Raw genomic sequence first — 12,562 nt, forward strand, 5'->3', positions numbered from 1 at the left:
CTGTTAATGCAGAGCAAGGAAAATAATAGCTGGTATTTTAGCTTTTACTCTTCTGCCTTTGGAAAATACGAATTCGCAGTACAGTGTGCGTTATGCCCCCCGGAGTGGTGTCGTATGGTGGGCCTCCGCTTCGTCAGCTTGGGAGGGATGGGCTGGTAAATAGTGAAGATCACTTTGTTTTCTTCACAGTTGGGGCTGAGCCTGCATGTTTTTCATCCAGTATTTTCCTTGGCACTGGCTCCACTTCCTATACACACATTTCAGTCCTGAGTGTATATGCTCGCATGTCAGTGAAATAGATTTCTCAGCATGGATCATGGTGGGCCCGAGGGAGTGCCTTCAGTGTGCTGCTCCTCTGTGTGCCCTCAGCTGCTGCCAGTAACATGCCATCTGGAGATGACAGGCCAGGCCTCCGGGTCCCAGGCCCTCGCCTGCTGTTGCCTCAGGCCCTGAGAATCGGGCAAGTGACTCTCCCGGATGGGCCTTCAGCTTCCCCCTCTACGAGATGATCTGGAGGGCCCTTCCAGCTCTGCAGTCTTCCAGGATTTTCTGAAAGATGCTTGTGGACTTTGGAAGCGCAGTGTGCTCGGGAGATCTTGGTTTTGAAGTTTTCCTTTCGAGGATTGCCTTCATCGATTGGGCATCTTGTGGCTGAAACACACCATCAAGCAAGAACAGACCGAAGTTCCTTTTCCTTCTACAAATGGGATGCTTGAATAAAATTCCGTTTCCTGGAGCAGACACAGAGGAGTAGAAGTGGATAGGGTTTCTCCTGTCTCTGAGCAGTCCCAGAGGAGGCTGTAAACAGCAGGACATCCCTTCAACCAGATGGGCCTCTGAGCCTGGAGAGCCAGGCAGCCACAGAGAATAGAGAAATCAGTGACAGAAATGAGGAAAAGCTGTCTGCTGTGATGTTGGCTTATTCTCGCAGCTGAACGTTGTCAGCCTGGAGGCCGGGGAGAAGAGGGAGATTAACCCCGGGCTGGCCGCCGTGACGTTCCAAGTCACAGTTCCGATCTGATGAGAAAACGGCCCAGTGAGCTGACTTTGGATGCAAGACCTTCATGAGAGCAGAGCCAGGCTCGGGACATTGGGATAGGGCAGGGTTAGCTGGTGCTCAACCCCCCCCCCCCGCCCCCAGCCCCGCTTTGGTGGTTTTGCCTCATTTTCCCTGGTGTTAAGAACAGCTTCAGGTGTCTGGGCTTCTCCAGCTTCAGGCACCTGGGCTTCTCGCTGCCCCCAGGGCCCTTCCCACAGGCCTCACCTAGGCCAGTCTTGATTTATCCAGTGACACTCTTGATCTCAAATGTTTTCCTGTCCCCTTTCTTTTACCATTAATCTTATTAAGATTTTACTGGGGGGATAGCATGGTGCGGTAGAAGGAGTCATGGCCTTTAGATACAGTCTTGGATGGTGATCAGTTATGGTCCTTTAGCTGATAACACTGGGGACTTGGGTGAGTTACTTGATTTCCCTCAGCTTCAGTTTTCTCACCTTTGAGATGGGTACAGTCATACGTAAGATAAATAGTCGTTTTCCCTCATCCTTGGTTTTGTTTTCTGCAGTTTCAATTACCTGCAGCCGTTGGTGGTTTGGAAGCAGGTGATACTCCTGACGAATTAACAAAGTCAAAAATAGTCTACCACAGGTCGAAATGCCTCGTTCACCTCATTGCGTCTCATCACGCAGGCATTTTATCATCTCACATCATCACAAGAAAGGTGAGTATAGGACCATAAGATATTTTGAGAGAGACCACATTCACATAACCTTTATTACAAGGTATTGTTGGAGTTCTATTATATTATTGTTGTTAATCTCTTACTACTTTTTGTTTTTTAAAGATTTATTTATTTGAGAGAGAGAGAACGAGCACAGAGGGAGGGGCAGAGGGAGAGGGAGAGAGAGACTCTCAAGCAGACTCCCTGCTGAGCCCAATGCACGGCTCAATCTCATGACCTTGAGATCATGATCTGCGCTGAAATCAAGAGTCGGACGATTAACCGACTGAGTTACCCAGGCGCCCCGACTGTGCCTAATTTATAAATTAAACTTTTATAGAGTTTGGTTCTAACTGTGGTTTCAGGCAGCAGCTGGGGGTCTTGGAACGTATCCTTCGTGGATAAGGGGGGGCTACTGTGGCATTTTTAGATGAGATATAAAGGGTACCTCACAAAGAAAGCCACCAGAAGAAATATTATTTCTTCCTTCTTGTCTCATTTTATACTTCCTGTGTGTTAGAATCTGGGGAATTTAAAAAATATTCAGATGCCTCAGATCCACCCCATCTCCCGGTGGGAATCAGTACTCTTTAAAAGCTCCTTAGCTGACTGTCGCAGCCTGAGTCAAGACCCACTGCCCTCAGGCATTGCTGATTACGAGTTTGCTGCTCCGTGCCCAGGGCTGCTTCTAGTCCCATCCCATTGGATCTGACTCCCAAAGTCAGTTTATCTTCTGTGTTTTAATCTGACAAACGGCAGGTGATTAATCAAGGTTTGTGTGCTGAGTCCTGGATATTCGTTTTCATTGGCAGCTTGACAGGAGTAGGGCCATATTCTCTTCTGACACTAAGGGGAGGGCAAGGGTGGATAAAGATTTACTGAAATGCTGTGGCAGAGATGGTAGGCTGAAATGAGACATTCTCTGAGACATTGGCTGAGAATCAGAGGGGCCAGGTAGGACTGGTGAGCCAGCCGGGCAGACTTCCTGTCTCCCTTCAGCCATGCTGAAGCAGGAAAGCAGGCAGCCAGTCCAGGACACACTTGATGAATTTAGAAATCAGGGGGTTGGGTCAGGATGTGCCTGACCGTATGGTGTGGAGGCAGGTGTTTATGACTGACAGTGGCTTTCTGAGTTAGTCCTTCCTCCCAGTTACGTCTTGCAGGAGGACTTCAACCTGTATACTCCTGACCCACCCAGAGGTCATCTAAAGATAATTTCCATACAGCCCAAAGTTTCCTGCATCTCTCTGCTTAGGGGCGTTCTCTGGCCATAGGAGCTTGGCCCTCACTTGGTGGCAGCCTGGAAGTATTGGGAAATTAATGGCTTGGGTGCCACCTTCACATGGAGGAATGTCAGTGGGTAGATGAACACTCCAGCTTCCCTGCCCTTTGGTGGAACAGTCTCGAGGCACAGTTTCTCAGAGAGTCTCCTGTGGGACAGGGCTCCAGATGCCAGAGTGACAGCACCATCACTGGCTTTCCTCCCTTCCCTGTCTCACTTCCCTCTGGAGTCTTCATGGACAGAGAAAGGAAGGAAATCATGGTAAGTATAGTGCTTCCAATCTGCAGGTCGTGACCCATGAGGGCATTGCAACATCCATTTCCATACATTGAGTGTGCTACACATTGTAAGGGGACACACTGTTACATGAAATTTTCATTTCAGTCGTGTGTGAATACACTCACGTGCTGGGGAAATATGTTTCTCAACATGGGTCATGGTCAAAAAATTCTAAAAGCATTGCCATCGTGGGCCTCTGTGATTGTTGTCTTCCCAGGATCCCTTCTTCCTTTTTCCTGCAGTAGTAGCACTTCAGTATTCCTCTCAACAAGGAAAGGGGACTTTGTCCCTAATTGGAAATAGTCTTTGTGGGACCATCAGTCAAGGTGTTACCTCATTCCTTGGTCAAAAGATGGTCTCATGACCCATGACGGGTCAGTCAGACGATTGTTCCAGGGAATTTGAATCTAGAGAGGACACACAAAAGGGCTAAAAATAGTTAAACATGCTTCATTCAAAAGGGATGGATGTCTAGATGTTAACATATATATGTTTCCTGCTACCTAGATCTTTGAACTTCCTTATTTGTTTTTTTTTCCTTTCCAAGATTTGATTTTTGAGCTGTTGGGTTGGTTCTGGGAAATACCTGTGGATTACTTCTTTTCTTTTCTTCCTTCCTCCCTTCCCTTCCCTTCCCTTCCCTTCCCTTCCCTTCCCTTCCCTTCCCTTCCCTTCCCTTCCCTTCCCCCCCCTTAGGGAGATAGAACTGTCTTCTGTTGCTAGAAACAAAAGAATCCTCCCATACCTGAGGACTATGGAATTAGCTGAGCCTTACTCTACTGTCCTTTGCCTATGTGGCTGGAAAATTACTTCTCTAAGCTTCAGTTTCTTCTCTTGTAAAATGAGGATAGTAGTGCCAGATTGGAGGATATAGAGGATGTTTATATGGCCATTGGCCCTAGACCTTCAATTAATGGCAGCCACTATTGTGAACCAAATTTTAATCATCTCTCCTTTAATAGTCATGACTTCCCACTTACTAAATATCTGCAGAGTGGATGAATGAATACATATGACAAGGTAGATTTTCACAACTAAAACCCATGGCTGAATTTCTTTAAGGAGTTACAAACTACTTGGGTATTAAACATGTGATTTATTGTTCATAAACTTAATAGGAGAAAATCTCTGTGAGCTGGGGTGAGGCAAAGAGAGTTCTTACTAAGGACAACAAAAGCAAAGCCCATAAAAGAAAAAATTGATAAATTGGACATTATCAGAATTGAAAACTTCTGCTCTGTGAAAAGCAATAGAGTAAAAAGACAGCCTAGAGACTAGGAAAAAATATACAAATCACTTATAACAAAAGACCCGTATTTAGGATATATAAGACCTTAAAAACACACAACCACTTTAAAAATGGGTGAAAGACTTGAACAGACATATCACCAAAGAGGACCTATGGAGGGCAGAGAAACACATTAGAAGATGTTCAGCATCATGAGGCATTAGGGAAAAACAAATTAAAGCCATAATGAGACACAATTACATACGTATTGTAACGGCTAAAATAAAAATACTGATAGTATCAGTATTGATATCCTGAAAAGAATGCGGAGCAACTGGAACTCTCCCACATTGCTGGTGGGAATAAAACGTGGTTGGGCTACTCTGGAAGACAATTCGGTGGTTTCTTATAAAGTTAAACATGCACTTACCACATGCCCAGCAATTCCAATCCTGAGAAACGAAATGAAAACTTATGTTCACACAAAACCTGTCCGCGTATTTACAACAGCTCTGATCATAATCATCCCAACCCGGAAGCAATTGCAACGTCATTCAGCCGCTAAATGGGTATGCGATCGTGGTCTATCCATACAGTGTTCTAAAACTCATAACAAGAAGAATCTCAGAGGGATCATGCTGAGTGAGAGAACCCAGTCTTGGAAGGTTACCTACTCTATGATTCCATTTGTACAGGGATTAGGGGAGGATGGAAGGTTTGGCGGTAAAGAGGTAGCACCAAGGAGTTTTTTGGGGAGTGATGGAACAGCTCCATATCCTGATTATGGTGCTGGTTGCATGTGGTTACATGAATCTGAACGTGTGTTAAAATGCATAGAATTGTAAATAAAAAAAACCAACTTTCCAGTATGATGGTTCAAAAGCCCTTAGCATCATGTAGAGTGACGTTGTATTCATTCGGATATTTTCATATCCTGTAGACCTACCCCATCCAATATAGTGGCCACTAGCACATATGCTAGTCCCAGTGAGGTGGGGTAAGTATCAAGTGCACATCAGACTTTGAAGACTTAGAACCAAAAAAAAAAAAAAAAAAAAGGACATGCATAAAAAATAAATTTTTTATGTTGATTACATCTGGAAGTAGTACTCTTTTGGACAGAGTTGGTTAAATAAAACATATTATTAATTTCACCTTCTTTTTACTTTTAAAAAATGTGGTTACTCGAAAGTTATAATTACATTATGTAGCTTGGGTTATATTTTTATTAGACAGCGCTACTTCGGATGACACAATCAGGGAGGAATGGGGAGGTCTGGATTTTTCTCTCTTCATCTGGATCAGCAGGTGCAGGATGGCCCTACTCAGGGCTGAACAAGACACACCCAGGCTCCTGCATCTGGGGTCCCTCTCCCTCCCCCCCAGGCTGTTTGAGAGGTGAATGCCTCTTTCCACATGGGCTTCATTTCCTGTCTGTCTGGCTTCTGCTAAGCTTCGGAGAAGAAGCAGGTGAGGCCAGGGTGAGACGGGGTTTATCAGAGGTGGGCGTCAAGCGAGGGGTCAGGTGCTGGAGAATGTCGGGCTTTTGTTAGACTTGAGCTTGGATTCCATTTTAGCCACTAGTTAGCTGTGCAGCCCTTGATCTTTCTTAGCCCCGGTTTCTTTCTGTGCAGGAGAGAAAAATCGTTCCTGGAGGGGTTTCCCTGCCTGCGAGGGCTGTGGCGAGGGTGGGCAGGAGAGAGCGTGGAATGTAACCAGAAGGCCTTTGGCGGTGGTCCTTTTGCTCCTGCTCCTGCTGCTCTCCCACCTTGGGCTCTGGTCTCCCTCCCTCCCTCTCCCCCTCCCTCTCAGTTGAACCCCGCAGCACTCTGCCCAACTTTTCTCCCTGATTCAGCACTGAGAAATGCCAAGGCAAGCGTTCCCATGAAGCTGCTTGTCAGCAAACACCCACTCCTGCCTCCGCTCCCCCCATGTGTCAGCGACGGGTTTGGACTCCACGCGAGGCCCGGGGCCGTGCCAGCTCTAGGGCTGACTCACACCTACCCCGCTGCACTGACACTTCGGGGCTAAACTCCCGGCCTGTGAGATTAGAAATTGGAGACTCCCGAACACTGCAACAATCCAGGGGGAGAAGCCCTCCAACTATCTACAGGGGTGCCTGCCATATCCCTGGATTCAGTTTCAAAGGCATAAAAGCCTTGGTTTCGAACATTTGTGCATGGCCTGTCTTTTTCACTTTTTCTCCTTTGCCTGTGGTTTCAGTGGAGCTGCTGCTAGTTAGTCTTGTTGCATGCCTGCTACTGCTGTGCTGACATCAGACGGTAGGTAGGCACGTTGGAGCCTTATCAGCTGCATAGATTTTTATCAAGGGAGCTTTATTAAGTACCTGTTTGGGCAGGCACTATGTGAGGCTCTGTGGAAGGGAAGTTACATGGACAGGTCTCTTGGGGTTCGCACACACGGTGGGTGTGGTTGCTACCAGGTAGGGCTGTCCTGATCTCCAGGACTTTAAGAGCTGGAAGGTTCTGTTGGATCCAAGTTCAGAGGGTCATGTGGCTTGAGGACCTCAGAATTAGACCTGAGGTGGAACCTTGGGCCACCAAAAGAGACCCTGTTCCATGATAGGGGGGCAGTGTGGTATGGTGGTCTAGCACATGGGTTTTGGCATCTGGTAGCCGTGAGTTGGCATCTGGACTCTTCCACCGAGGAGCCCCCTGGCTTCAGAGTCTGATCTACTTAGGCCTTAGTGTCTCAGCTGACTCCTGGGGTCACAATACCAGTCTCACAGCTCGTGATGAGAATGGGACACCTGCCCTTTATTGAGCTGCTGTTATGTGCTATGTATCATGCTAAGTACTTTCCAAGGGTTTTCAAATTCCTCTAACAACCCACGAAGCAGATATCGGTTTTAACCTGCATTTTACAGGTGAAGAAACTGAAGCTTAGCGAGGTTAAATAATATGCCCAGATATAAATTCTAGTACTCTGCCCCACATGCCAACTGGCTCAACATTCTCCATGTGGGTGCTCAGAAGGGGGCAGGGAAGGGGGCTTCTGGAGCACGTGGGGTAGGGGCACAGACGGCTGAGAGTCCTCCCCTGGGAAGCTGGGAGGGTGCAGGAGCTGGGACTGCGTGTGAGCTAAGGCTCTAGGCCTCTGAAGCATGCTCTACCGTTCCATCCAACTTCACTTGCAAAACACACACTAAAGGTAGAATTGGAGAACTTCAAGATGGCGACCACAGAGCATCAAACTCCGAGCGCAGGGGGCGCCCCCTGAGGGCTTGGCCTGTGTGACTGCACTGAGCAAACGGTCACCAAGTTGACACTATTTTAAATGCTTTTTATAGCATAAACTTTTCTAAAGCGAGAAGTAAATGTGTGTGTGTGTGTCTTGCTATGTCTTAGGTTTCCTAAACTGGGAGTGGACTCATCTACATGGATGCGTATATTTTAAAACACCCAACAGCAGCTCAGCCCTTGTGACTTGGGGAAAATGAGTGCAGTGTCTGGCCATCTGCTTACACGGAGTCTTGGTTGCCCGTTCAGTGGCCACACTGAGACTCCGGAGCATATAGTGCTTCTTCCTGCCCAGTCCGAAGAGTGTTCCGTTCATACCTTCCTTGGGAGGGAGAATAGTGCACTGGCTAATAGTGCCCATTCCAAGGACTCCAAATACTTGGGGTTCTTGACCAAGCTCCTGATTCTGCAACTTTCTTGCCATTTGACCTTGGGCCAGCTACTTATCTCTTTGGAAGCTCAGTTTTGCCAACTGTAACATAGGCCGATGGTACCCAAATCCTCTGACCCTTTGGAGATTATAGTGACAAGGGCATGAAAAGCATCCAGCACGGTCCCTGGTGTATATTGACATTCAGTGGGTGTTGACCACTGTCATTATTCCTGAGTTTAAGAACAGCATCAGAACTTAAGAATGTGTGTGTGTGTGTGTGTGTGTGTGTGTGTGTGTGTGTGTGTAGAGGAGTAGTTAATTATCAAGCTGAGATGGTACTGGGTATAAGATGAATGAATGAATTCTGAGACTTTTTCTCAGTAGTTTATTATCTAATAATAATGCCTGAGATGTGTTCAGCATTTTATAGTCCCTAAAGCACCTCCTTACATGTAATTCCATTTTAGCCCCACAATAGCCCTGCAAAGGAAGAGGGGCAAGACATTTATTCTCCTGTTTTACAGATTGAGAAACCAGAGGCCCAGAGATGAGTGACTGCTCATTTACTCAACTGTCGTTTAATGGGCACTGACTGTGCAAGATGCTATGTTAGATTTGGGGATAAAAATGAGTAAGAGGCTTTTTCCCCTGCCCTTTTGAAGAAATTACTGTGGGTCAGGGTGGCTAGAGCAGGCTTTCAGGGGGATGCTGACCTTAAGGAAATGTATCTGTCAGGATAAATCAGGTGATGGTGCAGAAATAGCAACAACACATTTCTGTGGCTTAAAAAAAATGAAGATTTATTTCTCATTCATGCTATTGGTCCATCATGGGTCAGCTAGTGGCTCTGCTCCCGCTAATTTCACTGTGAACCGGACAGAGGGAGCAGCCGCAGGTTGGAATATTGCTGGTTGTTGTGGCAGGGGAAACGGATCTGAAATTGGGGGGGGTCTCACACCAGCAGTCAGATTCTCCACTCTTGCACCAGACTTTTAATAGGGTTGCACCCAACCACAGGGGCAGGGCAGGAAGTAAAATTCCACCATGTGCCCAGAAGGCAGAGAGCTGGAACTATTTGGTGAACAGATGAATAATTACTCCAGCTGGGCAGCCTCCGAAGGGTGGGTAGAAATCAGATGAATATTGGTCAGGTGGGTTTGGTGGGGAGAATAGAAGGATGAAGAAGATGAATTGGGACCTTAAGGAGATGGAGGCAGGTAGAGGGAGTGGGGGATGGGAAACCATGGGAGAGACAGGAGACAGAAATGTGCCAGGCACTGGGGGAAGGAATAGTGAGTCTGCCAGTCTGGCTTGGAAAAATCTAATTCAACAGTTTATTTAACGAATACTGACTCAGCTCCTATTGTGTATTACGCGCCAGGGATGCAAAGAAGGACAAGCAAGGTGCCTGCCTTTGAACAGCCCACAGTCCAGTAGGAGAGCTAGATTTTGTACTTGGAACAAAGGGAATCAAAATGTAAGATTAGCCAGTGCTTATGCTTGCCAGATACTTTTCCAGGATCTGTAACACATTTGAACTCATGTAATCATCATTGTAACTTAATGACGTAGACGCTATGATGATTCCCATTTTATGGGTGACAAAACTGAGGCATGGGATGGCTAATGGATAGCAGAGGTGGGCTTCAAGTCCAGGCATTCTTGGTCCAGTTTCTGTGCTCTTTTTTTTTTTTTTTAAGATTTATTTTATTTATTTGACAGAGAGAGACAGCCAGCGAGAGAGGGAACACAAGCAGGGGGAGTGGGAGAGGAAGAAGCAGGCTCCCAGCAGAAGAGCCTGACGTGGGGCTCGATCCCAGAACTCCGGGATCACGCCCTGAGCCGAAGGCAGACGTTTAACGACTGAGCCACCCAGGTGCCCCAGTTTCTGTGCTCTTAATCCTAAAGCTTCACTCTACTGTTTTTTGTTTGATAACTTGTTAATTGGGGCTGTGCCTGTAATCTTGGATGGCAAGTAGTTTTGCCTGGAGATCCAGAATGATAGATTGTTATTGGCTGCTTGGAGCTCCATGTTGGGATGGTTTCCAAGACGAAGCTGGGACTCGGGGAGGAGAGAATGATGTGATTAATTACTAATGCCTGCCATGGCATGAGAGGTGGTATTGTCAGCACAATACATTTGGTAACCCTGGTCTCTTTAATGCCTAGAGTGAAGTGGATTTGATCAATTTATTAACAAGCAGAGTCAAAACCAAACAACCAATTCATTGACTATTTGCCTCACTTTTCAATCTGTTTTCTTACTTTAAGACTCCATCACATTTATGGCAGCCTAGGTATTCCTTGTTTGAACAGTTAGCTTTCCTTTCTGGAGATTAATGTTTAAAATATCAAAACTGTAACCCCTCAGGCAAACATAACACCTTTATTGTCAAAACAACAAAAGTATCAGCCATGGCCCACGTTCAATGCATCACTCCCCTGGTGGGGTCATCGACTAGGATGGCATGGCCATGATGATAATTAAAAAGGATTCTAATTGCTGAATCTGATTTCTGTACAAGGAAGAATCCATCAGCTAACTTGGGGAATTTAGCCATGAGAAAACCCAGCTGTAGCATGCATCATTAGTGGAATTTCCTGCCTGGAAGTGTTGTAAGGCTTTCCTCTGCAGGGAAGGTTCTAGAAGCATTGTCTCTGTGCACCCCCAGCCCCTGTCTCTTTTCTTGACTTTTCTTTCCTGGGTACCACTTCTATCTGCCCAGACTTTCATTTCTTTCATATTATTTCCCATACATTCCTAGGAATGGATCCCAAATCTAGTTGCATGGAGATACAGATAGAACTCGGAGCTCAGAGCTCAGATGATAAATAGGTTTCCTCTCCTGGGCCAGCTCTGATCAATTGCTTGTGGCTACCAAAATGCTGAGCTGAGAGGGTTTGCAATGGACGCAGCCTGAAAGCATACAGGGATTTATTAGTCATGTCTGCTATGAGCGTGGTCTAGGGACAGTAATTTGTGTAGGCTTCCCCTGGCTCTGCCAAGATGGAAAGCCTGCACTGTTCCTATAGCTGTGATGTTAGTGAATGAGCTTGCTGTTTGGTCCGAGGAGATGCTGGTTCAAGTCCTATCTCCTCTCTTTCAGTGTGAATCTTGGAAACGTCACTTACCTTTTCTCAGTCGTAATAAAACTTGAGTAAAAATAATCCTTCTTATGGAGTGATTGTAATATTGTAGGCGTCTCTCCACTGCAGAAACATACAATCAAGAGCTTGTTTGTAAGAAAGAACAGATATAGATATATGGAAGACATATACACAAGAATAACACTGGTGTGATAATTGCTATGACAAGGGAGATTCAGAGTATAAGAAAGCACATATGGGGACACTCAAACAGATTCAGGGTCGTCAGGACTTCCTGGAGGAAGGACTTTTTAAGCCGAGACCCAAAGGATGACTAGCGTTAGCCATATCGTAGGATATTTTCCAGGTGCTACTTCTTTTCATGACCGCATGCCACCCGGAATTGGAACATGTTTTCAGATAAGGTCTTTCCAGTGCTTACAGTGAGACCCTTTCCATACTTGCTCTGGAATCTTTTCTTTGTTAATGCACCCCACAGAAAATCAGCTCCTGGGATCAAGTTTTACAAGATGACGACGAGAGGAGTACCAGGCTGAGAGCGTGATGGTGGGTCAGGAATGGGATTCTAGGGATTCTCTGTCCAGCTAGTGTCAGTTCCCACTGGTTCTCCCCTGGAAGGAAGGGAAGCTGATGAAGGTTCTAGGACAGAATGAGGGAACCACTATCTGTTTTAGATTGGGCCAGTGGTTGAAGAACCTATGGCTTAACCAGAGCTTTTCCCATTCCACATAGATCTGTTTAGAAATAACGAGAGCATTGACAGTTGCTATTCAAAGTCATGTCCCAATTTGTTCAGCTTTTAATAGGCATTACTTGCTATTATTGAGAATAATGCATCATAGTCTTGAACATTTGCTGTGTGACAGGCACCAGCTAAGCTCTACGTGCTTGAGCTGGATTATCTATCTCAAGAAGAAGCTTCCAGGGCACTTGGGTGGCTCAGTTGGTTGAGCCTGCCTTTAGCTCAGGTCATGATCCCAGGGTCCTGGGATCCAGCCTTGCATTGGGTTCCTTACTCAGCGTGGACTCTACTTCTTCCCCTCCCCCTGACCCCCTGCTCCCTGATCATGTGTGGGCTTTCTATCTCTCAAATAAATAAACAAAATCTTTATTTAAAAAAAAAAAGAAGCTTCCTCCATGTCTTCTAACACATGAAATGCTGGTGCAAAGATTGTCTTCCCTTTTCCTTGCTGCTTATTAAAGCTCTCCTCATCCTGCATGCTCCATCTCAAGTCCTACCTCTTCTACGAAACTGACCATGAGCACTCCGGTGCCTATCATCCCTCCACCAGCTGTTCACCCCTGTCAGCC

At 46.2% G+C, this 12,562-nt stretch overlaps 1 protein-coding gene across 28 annotated transcripts in view; it reads left to right on the plus strand.

Annotated features, from left to right (window-relative positions):
• The window catches only part of LOC148109424 (uncharacterized), a 325,915-nt gene that overhangs the window by 5,508 nt on the left and 307,845 nt on the right, over positions 1–12,562 (plus strand). For 16 of the 28 annotated variants that reach the window (XR_015725727.1, XR_015725733.1, XR_015725731.1 and 13 more), the window contains one exon: positions 1,566–1,721. The exons of 1 other annotated variant lie outside the window; for it this stretch is intronic. Coding sequence is in view for 2 of the 27 variants with exons in the window: in XM_087864657.1 (XP_087720783.1) it covers positions 1,566–1,721; positions 3,163–3,264 (258 nt within the window). In the remaining 25 variants the exon portion in view is untranslated. 11 more of the 28 variants (XR_015725725.1, XR_015725732.1, XR_015725730.1 and 8 more) reach the window with 6 other exon arrangements.

This window comes from Ursus americanus, chromosome 9 (genome assembly GCF_024610735.1).
Source record: "Ursus americanus isolate L20-20 chromosome 9, mUrsAme1.1.p, whole genome shotgun sequence".
Classification (NCBI taxonomy): Eukaryota; Metazoa; Chordata; class Mammalia; order Carnivora; family Ursidae; genus Ursus; species Ursus americanus.